A 17879-nucleotide genomic window follows, 5' to 3' on the forward strand; every position below is an offset into this window, starting at 1 on the left:
CCCAGGTAGTTTGGATGCTCACCTTAATAGACCTGGATGGAGGTGGGTGGTCCTTGGACCTCCCACAGGGCAGAGAAACCTGCTTGCTCTTTGGGCTGAGGAGGAAGGAAGACTTGATTGGGGGAGGGGGAGGGAATGGGAGGTGGTGGCGGGGAAGAGGCAGAAATCTTTAATAATTAAATAAATTAATTAATAAAAAAAAAAAGAAAAAAAAATGTGCACAGACTTTCTACATGGGGTAAACTCCTCCCCAGAACATTTAAAGGACCTAATACCTATTATAAAAACAAACAAACAAAAAACCAGTACATACTGCTTTGAATAGAAGAGCTTTATAAGATAAAACCTAAGAAACATAAAGCAAATATTATAAAGATTAGATTTGAACAAGAGAGATCTCTTGATTACAAAACGTATCTCCCACTCCAAAGAATGTTCTCCCCCTTTGCTCCAGTTAATTCTTCTAGTAAACATTCTGCAAGACTGACCCAGAAGTAAGTTTCTTATTTTTAGATCTAATCAAACTGACAACTGTCACACATCTATCTTCAATGATACAGTTTTCTACCTGAGTACCCGTAAACCCCTGCTTAACTGTCTTTGGAAGGCTTTATGTCTTTTGCAGCAGACAAAACAGACTTCTCTATGCACACATGGATTTATACTTTTCTAATTTATAAACAAATTTTCCAAAGCTTTACCATATCCTTTGAAGTATTTTCCTTTTTTGTTTGAAAAATGCATGGTTTATTGAATCAGTTAGTAATTTTTAAATTTAAAAATGATACTGAAAGAATTGAACTTTCATTTAACTTGTACCTTTTTAACCAGAACACTTAACCAGCTACTCAGCTAGGCAGGGAACATTGGAACTCAGAACTCTCTGCTCTACCAAGAGAACATGAGAATATAACAAACAAACACATAAATAGATAAACATGTATTGTCATATGTGCTCCTAGCTTACAAGTTTTTGATTGTTTTTATGAACTAATATTTTAAAATGGAGACATTAGCCGGAAAGGCTGGTGACATAGTTAGGTGTTAGGATGCTTGCCCATCATGTCTGAGGCTCTGGGTCCAGTCCATAGTACCAGAATAGAAAGAGAGATGGAAAAAGTCAAAGCAATGAGGCCGGGACTAGAAAAAAGAAAATCACCAAGAGGCTTTTCTGGGTTCTTTCTTATAAAGTCATTTTTCTGGGTTCTTTCTTATGAAGTCATTAATCTCACTGATAAGGTCTTCCCCTTCATGACCCATTTTTATCCCATAGATCCCACTTCTCACAGCAGCACATTGAAGGTTATGACTTTAGCATGTGCACTTTGAGAGGACGCAAACATTTGGCTCACTGCAGAAGAGCATTCCACTATTCAGTTATGTTTTGTACCTAATCTTATTTTAATTTCTATTATTCTTATTAATAGAAGGTTCAAATGCCCATATAAGGAAGAGCTTTACTCTTGTAAAAAACTGCTTGTTCAATGGAACTGTGTACTGATGTGTTGCCTGCCTGTCGAGCTGGTTTCAGTGATGGCAGAAGTCATGGTCTGTACATTTCTTGGTACAAGAGTTGGAAGCCATCACTTAAATATAACCCTGTATTTCTTTATATGTATGTGTGTATGAGCATGAAATTTAGCCTATCACTGAGAAGGAAGTGATTAAATATTATTTGCAAGGACCCCATGTTAAAAAAGTACCAGCTTGTGCAGGGCGGTGGTGGCGCACGCCTTTAGTTCCTGCACTCAGGAGGCAGAGGCAGGCGGATCTCTGAGTTTGAGGCCAGCCTGGTCTACAAGAGCTAGTACCAGGGCAGGCTCCAAAGATACAGAGAAACCTTGTCTTAAAATGCCAAAAAATTACATAAATAAAAAATATGTAAAAGGTACCAGTTCTGTCATCAAATGAAAGCTCGGGGTCTAGTCATGAGGAGGGCCTACCCAGTTCCCATCATCTTACTAAAACTTTAGTTTTCCTCTTTAAGGGGAAAAGTGAAAAAAAAGTCTTTGACTTTTGTAATCATCCCTATAAATAAACTTTTTTATGAAGTAAATTCCTTGCTTGGCAACAGTTACATTGGAAATTCCTGCCATAATCCAGTACTGAGCAGAAAAAACATCCTGGCAAAGGAAGCCAAAGTTTTGGAAAGCACACATAATGGTTAGTAAGAACTTGTTGAAAATTAATAGACTGTCATGGTAGCTGCCTCCAAAGTCTTTTTTGACTACAAGCTGTGATTCTCGGTTTAAGAAGTACATTACTACATAATTATCTAGTGAAAGACAGTGAATGATGTACCTATTCAGAGAGTAAGTGGGAATGCCAAGAATGTTTTACAACCTGTGGTTTTACCTCCTCGACATCAAATAAACAAGTTTTGGATCCACAACCAACTGTGATCCTTGCAAAATGCAGCAGTTTGGGCATTGTCCAGAGTCCTAGTCTGCATGTTATGTAATAGCTGTTGTGCAATTGTGCATTTAACTCAAAGGGCATTTGTAAAGGAAAAAACATGTTTCCAAAATGAAAAGGGAGCAAGAGATTAGAGGAGCAGAAGTTTCCATCTTAATTCAAATGAGAGGCACAGGGCACTCAAGGACAACCAAAACGTACTGTCTGAGAATCTAGAAGAACGTCCTGTTCTCCAGGCCTGATAAGTCTCCCATTTCCCCAAAATACAAATATCTTAGAAACATAATCACTCTGACTACAGGGCAAGTCAAGTTAGGCCCCCCTCTGCTCTATTGCTTAGATGAGGTCATCCTTATGGATTCTTGGGAATTTCTGTAGAGCCAGGTTTCCTGATAACCCTATAATGGCTCCCTCAATGAACTATCTCTTTCTTGCTCTCATCTCTGTTTTTCTCCATCTCGACTATCCCATTCCCTCCAGTTCTCCTCACCCCTCCTCTTCTCCCCTCACATTTCCTTTCTACTCTGCCTTTTCCTCCACCCCCATGCTCCCAATTTTGTCATGTGATCTTGTCTATTCCGACTTTCCAGGTGGATCTATTTATGTTTTTCTTAGGGTTCACCTTATTGCTTAGCTTCTCTAGGATCATGAACTATAGGCTCAATATTCTTTGTTTATAACTAGTATCCACTTATGAGTGAGGACATACCATATTTATCTTTTTGGGACTGGGTTACCTCACTCAGGATAGTGTTTTCTAATTCCAACCATCTGCATGCAAATTCAAGATGTCATTGTTTTTACCATTTTTTTAACCTCTAACATGTAAATGTAACACATTTTCTTTATCCATTCTTCAGTTGAGGTGCATCTAGGTTGTTTTCAGGTTCTGTCTATTACAAATAATGCTGCTATAAACATAGTTGAACAAATGTCTTTGTAGTATGATTGAGCATCTTTTGGGTATATGCCCAAGAATGGTATTGTTGGATCTTGAGGTAGGTTGATTCCCAATTTTCTGAGAAACCACCATACTGATTTCCAAAGTGGTTTTACAAGTTTGCATTCCCACCAGCAATGGATGAGTGTTCTCCTCACTCCCCATCCTCTCCTGCATAAGCTGATGAATATCTTCAATATCACCATAGAACCTTCATCCAGCAACTGATGGAAACAGAAGCACAGACCTGCTCTGGAGCACTGGATTGAGCTCCAAAGTCTAGTTGAAGGGTGGGAAGAATGAGAATATGAATAAAGAAGTCAAGACTATGATGGGTACACCCACTGAAACAGTCTACCTAAGCTAATGGGAGCTCACCAACTCCAGTCAGACTGGGAAGGAACGAACATAGAACAAAACTAGTCCCTCTGAATGTGGTTGACAGTTGCATGGCTGGGGCAGACTGAGGGGCCACTAGCAGTGGCACTGGGATTTATCTCTACTGCATGTACTCGCTTTTTGGGAACCTATTTTCTTTGGATGGATATCTTGCTCAGCCTAGATATAGTAGGGAGAGCATTGGTCCTTCCTCAATGTGCCTTAACCTCTCTGAGGGGTGGATGGGGGTGGGGTGGGAGGGTGTGTGGAGGGAGTCAGAGGAGGGGAGGAAGTGGGAACTAGGATTGGTATGTATAATGAAACAAGATAGTTTGTTTTCTTTTTAAAAAAATAAAATTCCATATAAAAACATAATCACTCATTTATTCATGTGTTGTCTAGTCTTCCTTTTTATGAGCATAGACTAAGTTACAATAGAATTGACATGTCTGAGAAAGATTAAAATATTTACTACTTGTTCCATAAGAAAGGCTTGCCATTCTCTGCTCAGATGAATAGAAGGTTCAACATAATTTCCGTGTGTGTACCTACTTATGTGGAGATGCCAAGCAGATCTTTCCTATGATGTGGGAAGTCCTTTATATGTGTTGCTTTTATTGGTTAATGAATAAAGAATATGTCTTGGGCCTCACAGGGCAGGATAGAGGTAGGTGGGAAAAACTAAACTGAATGCTGGGAGAAAGAAGTCAGAGTCAAAGAGACTCCATGGAGCCTCTAGAGGAGAAAGATGCAAGGCACCAGCCGGAACCTTGCCAGTAGGCCAGGAGGCTAATGGTAAAATATAAAATATTAAAAATTCATGGATTTAAGAAATAAGAGTGAACTAAATGTACACAAAAGCTAATAAGCCAAGCAGTGATACAGTTTTTTGTGTGGTTATTTTGGGGCTGATCAACCAGGACCAGAAAAGCAGCCTTCCTACTACAAGCCTATGTGGGGATCATCTTAGAGTTATCAAGGTAGAAATGAAAAGGAGGAATAACAGAGAGGGATGATTTGCCTGGAATGAGATTTCAGCCTTATCCTGTGAGGTCTATGATCATAAGCTGTATTCTTTTCTGTGTTTAGCAAATGAGAAGCTCAGGTTAGGATGAAAAGGTAATCAGGTTCCCAAGTTCCTGTTCCTGTCCTAGCTAAGTCCCCATGCATAGGAGATGGCAACTTTACTACAAAAAGGTTGCCATTGTTCATTCTTAATAACCAGAGCATCCAAAGAATGTTATCTAGTTCCTTCCATATCTTGTGCTAGAGAATCTACACAGAGTAGCACTGTGTTCAAAATGAAAACACTGAAGGTCAAAATGGTCATTTACAAAGTTTGAGGCTTAAAACATTCAGGATTCAAACTATTAGGGAGTGATAATTACAGTCTTTCTTTGTACACCACCTAGACTTAGTGGAACTCAGTGGTTCTCAATCTTCCTAATGCTGCGACCTTTAATACAGTTCCTCATGTTGTAGAGACCCCCCAGTCATAAAATTATTTCACTGCTACTTCATTACTGTAATTTTGCTACTTTTATGAATTGTAATGTAAATATCTGATATGCAGGATATCTGATACATGACCCTCCTCTCCCAGAGGGTGGATACCCACAGGTTGAGAACTGCTGTCCTAGAATAATTATTCACAAGTACAAATACTTCCAAAATATGACATTCCTTTTACTTTCAAAGATTTTTCCTTTTCAAATAGTGTAATGCTCTTTGAGGGTCTATGAGTGACTGTGTCCTCTGACTAAAAGGCCTCCACAATTTTTTCTTTCCACTGAAAAAGCAAAGATAGTCTGAGGATCTGATTTTACTCAGAGTGGAAATAGACTTGATTGTCTGAATTTTTAAAGGTGGCCCAAGACAGTCTAGAGAGAGGACCTTTCTCCCCAGCAGCATTCTAACCTGGGACATAGTAATTTCTGCTAGCTTTGGCCTGAAGATTCATGGTCTTCTGTAGTTGGTTGTTTTTTACTCTTTTGTCTTTTGGAGCACCGCCACCCAGCTCCCAAATAAATCACATGGAAACTTGTTCTTTTTTATGAATGCACAGCAATAGCTTGGTTTATTTCTAGTCAGTTTTTCTTAACTTAAATGATTCCATCCACCTTTGGCCTCTGGGCTTTTATCTTCTCTGTTTTCACCTTTCTTTACTTCTTACTTTGTGGCTTGCTGTGTAGCTGAATGGCTGAACCCTGATACCATCTCCTCCTTCTCTTGCTTCTCAATCTCCCTCCCAGATTTCTCCTATTTTCTCTCTCTTCCTGTCAGGCCCACCTATCCTTTCTTCTGCCTTGCTATTGGCTGTTCATTTCTTTATTAGGCCAATCAGGTGTTTTAGAGAGGCAAAGTAACACAACTTCACAGAGTTAAACAAACGCAACATAAAATCATGAGATCCACAAGGTTACACAGTAGATCAACTGACATTTAGAAGGCCAACCCACCAGACATTTACACATCTGATGGACGATAAATTCACACAGGGATGGCCTGTGAAAAATGCTGCCTTTTGAGTAGCTAGCTGTAAATTCTCTTCTGTGAGAAGATAATATATTCCCCTTCTAACTCAGCTTTGGGACTCTTAAGCAGTGCATGCCTCATATGTTGGGCACAATTTTCCTGTGTTTTGTTAGTAGGATGACTTTTTTCCAAAAGTATGCTGGTGACTAAAATAAGACAGTCAAACCTTTTGTCCCATACTGCAATAAAAAACAAACAGATGAAAAACAGAAACAAAAACGTGGAAGTCTGTTCTCTATAATTAACTCACCAACAGTATGATTTGGTAAATCAGAAGTCCTTGTGGGATGATCACAGGGGAACTTTCACACAGCAGAATTGCAGGTATCTATCTAACCTTGCTAGATCTAAGCCCTTCAAAGATTTATGCTAAATTAGGTTGATATTGTAGGTATCTGTCCTTGTTACATCATAGTCCTTCAAGACATCAATAGCACCTATGTTAACCTAAGTTTCTTTCACTGACATCTTCCTGCTTTGATTCAGAGTAGCAATTAACTCTGTGTACCAGCTTTTGATGCAATAGAGTAATTGTTTTTGATTGGGTCCTGGGATTCAGGTGATTAAAAAAGGCTGTTAATTTACCAACTATGTCCAGATATTATTAATCACACTTAAGAAATATAGAATAATGCACATATTCTTTGCTTCTTCCTTAGCTCTCTCAATGGTTTAGTTTTTTCCCTTTGTAACTTTTGTAGAGGCCCCTTTAAGAGACGGCAGGAACCTCCCCACAGCTGCTGGGATGGTTAGCTACAAACTAGTTGATAAATTTTGCTACATATCTTCACAAAATGCCTGTGTCCCTGAGAATTTTTCTTGTATTTTTTTTCATTACAAACAAGTTGTTAATGAATGGAGATATGTGTGTGTGTGTGTGTGTATGTATGTATATATATATATATATATATATATATATATAGATATATATATGGGAGTTTGTAATGGAGAAGAAGTAAGATTGAAGAAAAATGAATGTAGACGTATAAAAATATAGAAAAATGAAGAAGGAAAAAAGAATGTGGAGTAATTAGAACAAGAATGAACTGGAATAGAGTTTGTAACAAGAAATTGGAATTAGAATTGAGACAGAGAGTTAGAGCACTGCATTGAGCTCCCAGAGTCCAGATGAAGAGTAGAAGGAATGAGAACATGAACAAAGAAGTCAAGACCATGATCACCCTCTGGAACAGTCTACCTGAGCTAATGTGAGCTCACCAACTCCAGCCGGACTGGAAAGCGACAAGCATAGGATCAGACTAGTCCCTCTGAATGTGGCTGAGAGTTATGTGGCTGGGACAGACTGAGGGACCATTAGCAGTGCCACTAGGATTGATTCTTACTGCATGTACTGGCTTCTTCGAATCCCATTCTCTTTGGATGTATACTTGCTCAGCCTAGATATAGTAGGGAGGGCCTCGGACCTTCCCCAAAGCAATGTGCCTTACCCTTTCTGAGGACTGGATGGGGGTGGCATAAGAGGGTGTGTGGAGGCAATGGGAGAAAGAGAGGGAGTGGGAACTTGGATTTGGTACTTTTTTAAAAAATCTAATAAAATAAAAAAAAATGTTCCACAGCAAAACAAATTTAATATATCTTAAAATAATATTGTATATCTCTCCCCCAGCTGCTATTGACAACAGAACCTTTTCTTCTTTACTTCACAAATTCCCTGTTTCCCAGTCTATCAGAGAAGGGAAAGTTACATGATAACCTAAAAAGTCATGAAAAACCCAGAAAATGATAACTGGCTTGAGTGTCCAGAGCAGCTAGTCGCAAGTATTCTCTCAGCACAGGCAGGTTTGGCCTGGTAAATTAATTCATCTGTAAATAGTGAGCAGTCTCCAGATGGAACTTCAGGGCTGAGGTGCAGGTTCCTTAAGGATTCACATTTGAAGGCAAAGGCTCCCTGCCAGCCTTAGATGTTACAAGAGACTGGAGTCCTTTCTGCCCTGCTCTGAGTCTGCCCATCCAATCATATCCGAATATGCAAATGACCCTGAGTGCATGTAGATAAAAAGGAGCAAGTGCCCTAACAGAACCAGACTGCTGAGCCTGTCACCTGTGTTCCAGGAGCCAAACCAGCAATGTCTTCCCCTGTACAACCTGAAATCCCTGCCCCACTGGGCAACTTGAAGATTCAGTATACCAAGGTAAGAAAGACACTTGCAGGTGGGGCTTTCCCTGGGGGCCTGGCTAAAACATGGTTGATTGGGGCTTCTTTACAGACACAAAGACAAAAAACTTGCAAAGTGAGTGGCCTGATTCAGTGGTGAATTCTAAGCCATTTCAGACAGCCTCTCATAAGACACACATCCAAGGAAAAAGGATTGTGCTCTATGTGAATGATACTTGTGCCAGAGGCAGCGAACCAGAGTGAGCAACAGGTCTATTAACCCTGTGCAGTGAGCACTTATGGGGAGACAAACTGAGGAACTTAGTGGAAGGAGCCAGGCCCATGGGGAGTTCTCTCTCTGGCTCTCTATCTCAAAATAGCACAGTGGAACCAGAAAATATGGCTTGATGTTTGTTGACAGTGTTAAGGTTGGAGGACTTAACCCTGGACCTTAGATGGAGGCTGCTGCCAAAACCCCCAAATGGAACTGAATTATTTTTCTTATTTTGAGATAGAAATAGTAGTTGGTTATTTCTCCAAACAGGCTTGCTGTTGTAGGAAAAAACATTCCATTGTTAACTGATAAATATTTAGAGACAAAGAGCAGGAATCTGACCCTGGCTTGGAAATCTGCAGCCAGGGAGAGCAGATGATTAGGCTGGACTCGTCCTGAGGGACTCTCCTCATTTTGCCTCCTGAGCAGTTTCGTGCCTACTTCTGTTACATGTCTTAGGATTCCAAAATTAAGAAATCTCTCTCTCTGTCTCTGTCTCTCTGTCTCTCTGTCTCTCTCTTTCTCTCTCTCTCTCTCTCTCTCTCACACACACACACACACACACACACACACACACACACACACCCAATCAAGTCATCGGGAAAGTCACTTAAAATTAGCTGTGTTATGGCCTGATGCAGAAAACAAAGGGAGAGATGAACTGTTCAACTCTGGGGGGAACTATGCTGGGTTCTGACCCAAACAAGAGAATTAGAGAGTGTTAAAGTTAGTGAGCAGACCTGATGTCTTCTCTTATCTATTTCATTTTCTTTGTGAGCAAATGTAGTTGCTTTCGAATCCCTGAAGCCTTTTGCATTTTTCCAAGCACCTGAAGTGAGGGAGCTGCCTGGTTTAAGGACTCTTTGCTTAGACTCTGGTCTGTAGCGAGGAGTGGACCTTGGCCATGGTCCATGAGCAGCTAGACATGCCCTGAGGCATGATTTCACCAGGCTTTTTTGGACAGAAAATGCTTTCAGTGTAGGTTTTGACAAAGGAGAATATACAAACTAGGATGTGTACACACTCTCTAACAGCTCACAGCTGTCAAAGTGTGTGCGCTCCGTAGACTTTGACCCTCTTCTCATTTGGAAGAAATACCTGTCACAATCTACAAATCAGGAATTCCAAGAAGATGGGAATTATCCACTGTTTATATAGTTACAGTTTAATCACTAAGAAAAGTTTGGTTTGTATGATTTCAAATGGAAAAGTATTTTGAAAGCCCCTCCCCTTTCTTTCATTTCTCTTTTATGAATTTTCCTAAGACTGTGTTTGTATGTGTGTGTGTTAGTCTATCTCAAGGAAGTTTTAAAGTGAGCTGTCTTTTCTCTGGGTTATTTCATTTAATACTTACTAATTAAAAATGAGGTGAAAATACTAGAAAAATAAGCTATTCCTCAAAGTACCATGTACAAATGCAGGTAGGACCAGTAATCCCTTAACACAGAGTGATGTTTCCAGACTGAAACTTCTTCACTGTACATAGTTCATAAAGACATCCTAGGGAGAATGGAGAGACTAAGTATTTAAGAGTCAAGAACTCATTTATTTGATGTTCAAACACTTCTCTACTTAATAATAAGCAACACCATTCAGTGAATTTTGATCTTCTATGTAAGTTTGGTCTATTTATTAAGCATTATATTATTTGATGTGCTGGTTACAGCATTGTCACACTTGGGAAGACACCAGCTATGGATGCAATTAAATCTCATTGCGGAGCTTTCTCTATCCCTCTGCATGTTCCTTTACTGCATCCCCTGGAGAATTATATTTGATTTTCACTCTAAAGAGGGGTTGAAATAATGACTGTTAAATAAGTTCCTATTTGCAAACCAGAAAGGCAAGAGTGAGAAGTATTTGTCAATTTTCTTTGTCTGACCAGTGTCTCAATTTTTGTATTATCTTTCTCACTGTTTTAGTTTTTTTCTTTATTATTGCAAGAGGTATATGGTATTGATGTCAGGGAAATTCAGGGTTATTTCTTGGGGTTCTCAGATTCATTGATGGAATAATTTATGAATAGAATCAAATGGAATCTGGAGGACTATTATTGGAACTTAGAAGGAAAACCCTAGTGTAAACCAGATGTGAAACCTCAGTAGCTGCTCAGAGTAGAAGACTGGAGGAGGAGGGGAACATTCTCATCATTCAGACAGGCACTAAAGTGGAACACAGGGCCAACAAAGAAACACACCGTGGGCAGGGAAGTTTTGGGGGAAGGAATAAGGAAGTTCAAACTGTTGGGAGAAAAGATCAAACTGTTAAGAAAAACATTCTCCGAAGAGATATAGAAAGAGGAAAAGGGAAGTTTATTTAATCTTTTCTAAATAATTCAGAAGAGCGATTGGATTTATCATCCTACAGTGCTTTGGTCCAAACTTATGCATTAGGAATGGGGTTTCTGGGAAGAAAAAGTATAGTATTTCATTAAAGGACTAATTATTCTCCTTATCTCTTTGTTTTGGGTTAAGGGGATCCCAGCTTCCTAGGAGTGGTCTACTGTCCAAAGTGATTGAACCAGTCCAACTCTAATGTTAAGTCTTCACCCAGGTCTGAGATTCTATTCTCGACCAGGAGATTTTTTTTCCTACTCTAACAGTGTTTAGTGTATAAGGAAAGGAACGAAAAAGCAGATTAATAACAAAAAGTGATAGGAAAAACAGGTATAGTCAGAAAGTCACATAATCTTAACTTTCAGAATGTTTTTTTAGTTGTTTTGTTTTATTTTCTGCACACAAAACAAGCCATCACTGTATCATTGCCTCTCCTATCCAGATCTCATCTCATAGTTCAGTTCCTCTTCGACGGGAGTAGGTAAAACGGAGTTCAGTGCTTAAGAATTATTTTTCTTTTTAAAAGAAAATACAGACCATTTGTATTGGAAGTCTTTATAACTCTATAAATCCAAATGCACCTATCAACTTTCTGTCCATAACTCCTTAAGAGCAGTGAGGAAACACTCCATGTGTCCTCCATTCCTGCTACAGTGCTTCATCACGAGGAGCTCATTTGAACATGACAGGGCCACTGGTCAGTCGCCTCCACCTGCCTCTGCCTTCTTACCATTGATAAAGGATGAGGAGGAGTCTCATTTCCTGAGGGGGTACAACAGCCAGAGCATTTGATTGGTAAAGAAGTACTTGAGGCAAGAACTGGCTCATAAAGAATAGTCTACATTAGCTATATTAGCCCTGGTGTATTTTTTCTGAATAGTTTTTAACTTCTAGAATAGTTTTACCTGACTTTTCCCAGTTCTGTTTCTCACCGTATCATTTTCCTCTCATCTTCTCCTAATTTTCAGTCAGTCTGTCTTGCACAGTCATGTCTTGTCTGACAGAGACATGATCAGAGAGAAGTTCTGAGTGTTCTCCAAGGATCTCAAAAGGGAAGGATTTTGTTTCCTGGGATTTGGCTCTTATTTCTCCTTTCTTATTTCACACACCTTAACCACTTTCCAGTTCCAAGGCAGCCAAGGCCCTCTGTCCTCCTGCACCTGCATGCATATAAAACTTACAAAGAAAAGCACATATGTGTAAATAAAAAATGCACAATCTTTAAAGAATTTAAGTTGGCAAGGGACAGTACTTTCCAAGCTCACAAACGTGTCAGTAGCTAGTAATAATTTTGTGCACAAGGAATAAGCCACAAGGCTTCTGTTAGCTTTCACACAATGGCCCTATTACAAGGCTAAGATTTTTTTTATACAGAAGAAGAAATGGAGTCAAATGCACATAAAAACAGTTTCTTAATAAAACCCAAGTTCAGAGCACTTCCAGGGATCTACGGGTACCTCTCCTAGTTACTATGTCCCTAGTAACACACACCTAAATTCCCAGTTGTCTAACCTCTATTTTTTTTCTTTTTTTTGGTGTTAAATGACACACATGTAAGCATTTCTTAGACAGAAAAGCCCCATAATATTTGGGCAGCACTTAATGCCTCAACACTAGTTTATCAAACCCTTCACCATAGTGCGGTTTTAAATGCTTTTTGTCTGCCTTTGCTGCATCCCCACAGATCTTCATCAACAATGAATGGCATGACTCAGTGAGTGGCAAGAAATTTCCTGTCTTTAACCCTGCAACTGAGGAGATCATCTGTCATGTGGAAGAAGGGGACAAGGTAAGTTTTCCAACATCCGCAGGGCCAATTCACACCAGAAGTCTTTGTTTTTCACCGTTCTGAGCTCTAAGCCCACTGCAAGTTCAGTGAAAGACATGAAAACGTGGCTGTTCAGGCATTTGGGTAAATGTTCTGTTGTCTTTGGCATAAGAAATTGTTTCATATACATTTGGTAGAGAATAAATATATATAATACACAAGAACTTAAAAAAATAAACTATCAAGAGACCAAGAAACATTAAATTAAAAAAAAACCCCACAGGCTATAGATCTCATGTTAGCATTTCTAATGTTACCTGGGAATCTAGAACAGGGAGGTGGGGTTCAAAATGTTGATGTTCTGAGGCTACCGTAGCATAACGAAGTATTAATTTTTAAATAATGTGTCTCTTTTCTTAAGGGTTAGCATTAGCATTTAATATGGGGCATGGAGTTTTAATAATATTTAGTAATAATAACATATTTTAGGTACCTGTCTGTAGTTTTTTAAATAATTTTTTAATACCTCTTTGTCTCTCGGCTCTTTGGTTCTTCGAGGGGCCCACCACCCAGTTCCCAAATAAATATACAGAGACTTATTCTTTCTGGTCTTAACTCAGCTTGTTTCTAGCCAGCTTCCCTTAACTTAAATTATCCCAGCTCTGTTTTGCCTCTGAGCTTTTATCTTTATCCTATGGGCCTTTCTTAACGTCTTACTCCTCAACTTTCTGTGTAGCTGGGTGGCTGGCCCCTTGCATCCTCCTCTGCTCCTTTTCTCATTCCTTGACCTTTCCGCTGAGATTTCTCTTCCTTTTTATTGTCTCTGCCTGCAAGCCCCGCCTATCCTTTCACTTGCCCTGCTATGCACCATTCAGCTCTTTATTAGACCAATCAGGTATTTTAGACAGGCAAAGTAACAGCTTCACAGAGTTAAACAAATGCAACGCAAAAGAATGCAATAAATCTTTGTGTAATTGAACAAATGTTCTCCAGCACAAACAATTGTAACACTACATCTAACTCAGCGAATTATGCCTTCTCCTTGAGAATAAAATGACACTAAAAAAGAAGACTATGAGTCTGTACATATAAGGTAACAAAAAGTCATATTATCAATGCTTTATTTTTTAATTAATTAGTTAATTTATTTATTAAAGATTTCTGCCTCCTCCCCGCCACCGCCTTCATTTCCCTCCCCCTCCCTCAATCAAGTCTCCCTCCCTTGTCAGCCCTAAGAGAAATCAGGGTTCCCTGCCCTGTGGGAAGTCCAAGGACCACCCACCTCCATCCAGGTCTAGTAAGGTGAGCATCCAAACTGCCTAGGCTCCCACAAAGCCAGTACGTGCAGTAGGATCAAAAACCCATTGCCATTGTTCTTGAGTTCTCAGTAGTCCTCATTGTCCGCTGTGTTCAGAGAGTCCGGTTTTATCTCATGTTCTTTCAGACCCAGGCCAGCTGGCCTTGGTGAGTTCCCAATAGAACATCCCCATTGTCTCAGTGTGTGGGTGCACCCCTCGCGGTCCTGAGTTCCTTGTGAGCCATCTCTCCAGCCTTTATCAATGCTTTAACATTGAGGCTTTGAACATTTAGCTTCTATGGGACATTTTGCTCTGATACTGGTGTTAGTTCCATCAGGAAAACAACTCTCTACCTGGGTTCAGTAGAAACATTGTCAGGCAGGCTGAGGACTTTTCTAGGGGAGTGAGTGAGGTTTACCTTCGTCCGAAGGCACAGATGGGAAAACTGGTGACCATCCCAGCAGCCTTGCCAGTGAGCACTGATCTGTTCTGTGCTTTGTGACAACTGCCTCTCTCATAGAAAGATCAGGTGTCAGGTGAATAGAGAAGCTGCAAAGCTCAACTGCAAGATCAAAGGCCAGACTGAGTCTAGAATGGAAAAGAGCAGTTCAGACAGGTGAGCATGTACATGGGCCGGCCGTCCAGTAGGCTGGACAATAGCAGGGGCCCAGCTGAGTCAAGGAGCCCTTGGTACCTGACACCCACACTGGGTATCAGACCATAGTTTGTTCAGAGGCCATGCACTGCCATCTTAGCCATCCATCAATTTTTATGATCCAGGCAAGGGAGTTGTACTGAATGTTCTGTGACTTCCAGGCAGATGTGGACAAAGCCGTGAAGGCTGCACGACAGGCTTTTCAGATTGGCTCCACTTGGCGCACCATGGATGCTTCAGAGAGGGGGCGGCTGCTGAACAAGCTGGCTGACTTAATAGAAAGAGACCGTCTACTGCTGACTGTGAGTATTAACTTACACCAAAGGGAGACAGTGGGGAAGCTCCTGGGAGCATTCATAGCTCCAACTGGATGATGGTCAGTTTGACTGAGAGCCAGACTGACAAAACTTGCTCCTGCCTTTTTTCTAGAACTTCTCAGAGCCCAGAACCCAGCTTTCCTATACTCATGAAATCTTTTTATGCACTCAGGACCTATATTTTTTTTACTTTCAATAGTTAGGTAAGTCAGTACAGAATAAGGGTGGAGGGTATAGTTCCTAGTCTTTTCAGCTTTGAATTTTAGTAAAGTCAGATGAAAACAAATTGTTACATAGATTACAATCCAGAGTAAATATTATTAGCATTAGAATCTTAGGAAACAATAAGATTCAAGCCTTAATTTTATTAAAATATTAGCAATTTATTAATTATTAAAAATCACTTATTCTTTTAGGATTCTGCATTGTTCAAAACATGCCAAAATATATTTCAAAGCTCTGTAGTAGAGGAAATATTCTATTGAAAGTAATTGGCATTTCCCAAAGCTTATTTCTTTTCATTTGTCTTAATTGCAGAGTGAAGTCTTAACTTTTTCTGTCAGCTTAAGAACAATATGGATAGAGGAATAAATATGAAGTAACATTTGAGTTAATTTAAGACAGTGGGCAATATCAAACCTGTGCACCTTGCCAGGTGACACCTAATGGATTGTATGATATCAAAGCATCCTTTAAAATCTGCATAAAAGGGCGAGGAGAAGATACTGCTAAGATAAGAAAATGTGGAACTTCATAATCTTTTATTTTTCCTTTTATTAAAATATATTCTTTCCTCATACAATATATTCTGATTTTATTTCCCCTCCCTCTATTGCTCCCAGTTCCTTGCCCCCCACCATGTGGATTCACTGCTTGCAGTCTCTCATTAGAAAAGGACAGGCTTCTAAGAGATAACAACCAAACAAGAAGAAAAAGAATATAATTTAAGTAACGTAAAAACCATCATATTGAAGTTAAACACAGCAGACAAACAGAAGGAATGGAGCCTCCAGAGCAGGCATGAAGAATCAGAGACTCACTTGTTCTCACAGTCAGGGGATCCCATAAAATGAGAAGCTAAAAGCTTCAATATATCTTCAGAGGACTTGCTGTAGATCCATGCAGGCCCCATGCTTGCTGCTTCAATCTTTGAGATGATGTGTATCTCGTTTAGAGGTTTCAACTGTTTTAAAGGGCCTCATCCTCCTGGTATCTTCCATCTTCTCTGGCTCTTATACCTTCTCTGCCTTCACTTCCATCGTGGTCATTGAGCTCTGAGAGGAGGGATTAATGAAATACTTATGACAATATTTCCCAAACAAGGGGTTAATAGTTAAATTCTTTGCTATGGAGGTGTTGCGACTGTGTGAACACACATGTATGGATATCACAATTGTACGAGCAGACCTTTTTATACATGAGAGGAACAGGATGGTGATAGTGGCATTGTACATAGATGCAGACCTTGAATTGTTGTTACAATCAGATGACAAGTGCAAACTTGTTGGAACTCTGATAGGATGTGGAGACTAAGAATCATTTTCACAGCTGTGTACTTATGTAACCGGCTCTTAGACACGCTTAGCCAGAGGTACTTAGAATTGACCAGAAATATTAGTGGGATCAGGCTATCACAATGTCACTATCTTTCTCATCAGGATCTTGTTATGTGACCACAAGCAAGTCATTTAATTCTTTCTTAAGTTGTTTTCAAAAGAACATTTGATTTAAAAATACTTATATTTCTAAAATTCTAGTACATAATTTCTGAAATCATTGACTGTATATTCTTAATGTAATTTCTATTGTTGAATGTTTAGACTTTATATTATTACCTATTTTTCAGACAATGGAATCAATGAATGCTGGGAAAGTATTCCCCCAGGCATACACAATGGATTTAGAAGTCAGCATAAAAATATTAAAGTACTGCGCAGGCTGGGCTGACAAGATCCATGGCCAAACAATACCAAGTGGTAAGTACATTTGGGAAACTACCTGCATGATGGCAGAAGTGAGGCCATTCATGCAGAACTGAATACCTTCAAATTCTCCCTGACAAATGTGCCCATAAACTAAGTAAATAATTACTTTACTTTTCACGTTGACCCAAAAGATTTCTGGTGGCTGAATGTTCTGTTAAGAGTAAACATTGTGGATAGTATAGACAGAATTCAAGTAAGAACATTCTCATAGACTCACCTACTAATTTGAGTGAGATGCCTTAGGGTCCCAAGTTTTCAAAATGGTCACAGAAATTATTTGTTGAGTACCATTCCCATAATGACATTTGTGCTATTTCTGTCATATTATTACCTAAGACTTCTCATGTCCGGAATGTAAGCTGTGCTGATTTGTGCCCAGTATACTTAGTCCAATATACTTCACCAACCCAATATATACCAATGTGTTCCAAAAGCATCAAATCAAGATGAGACTCTGATTACCAGCAGTATTAAGAATCTTTGCACAGAAGTGTGGTGTATCCATTAGTGGGGTATGCAAGCAGCAGAACAGACACACGACAAATATTTCATGTGAGAAAAGAATCAGTTTGGGAAGGGTTGGAGACAGTTTCATATCTCTGTCTACAATGAGTTCAGGAACCCAAAAAATCAACTTCAAGTTTTTCCTCTGATGTGTACTTCCACTCTAACTAGAAGATACAGTATAAGATATATTAGCTTTTTATATCCTTATAAGAATTAAGAATAGAATGAGACAACACGGGTACTATGAAACAGGCAATTTTGTAGCTCGTATTCTTCTCTTGGGAAACATAGAGGAAGCTGTTCAGAATACCTGTAGATCTGGACAGGGAAAGTGGTTGTGTGCTAGCATTAGGTT

The 17879-nt window shown here is 39.5% G+C and overlaps 1 protein-coding gene across 1 annotated transcript in view; it reads left to right on the plus strand.

Annotated features, from left to right (window-relative positions):
* The first annotated feature begins 8322 nt into the window (after nt 1-8322).
* LOC130879389 (aldehyde dehydrogenase, cytosolic 1-like) overlaps nt 8323-17879 on the plus strand; it is a 31196-nt gene continuing 21639 nt past the window's right edge. Inside the window, exons 1-4 of the mRNA XM_057777860.1 lie at nt 8323-8421; nt 12679-12783; nt 14877-15017; nt 16879-17008. Of these exons, the coding sequence (XP_057633843.1) occupies nt 8356-8421; nt 12679-12783; nt 14877-15017; nt 16879-17008 (442 nt within the window). The 5' untranslated portion in view covers nt 8323-8355. The remainder of the gene's footprint in view (nt 8422-12678; nt 12784-14876; nt 15018-16878; nt 17009-17879) is intronic.

This window comes from Chionomys nivalis, chromosome 8 (genome assembly GCF_950005125.1).
Source record: "Chionomys nivalis chromosome 8, mChiNiv1.1, whole genome shotgun sequence".
Lineage (NCBI taxonomy): Eukaryota > Metazoa > Chordata > Mammalia > Rodentia > Cricetidae > Chionomys > Chionomys nivalis.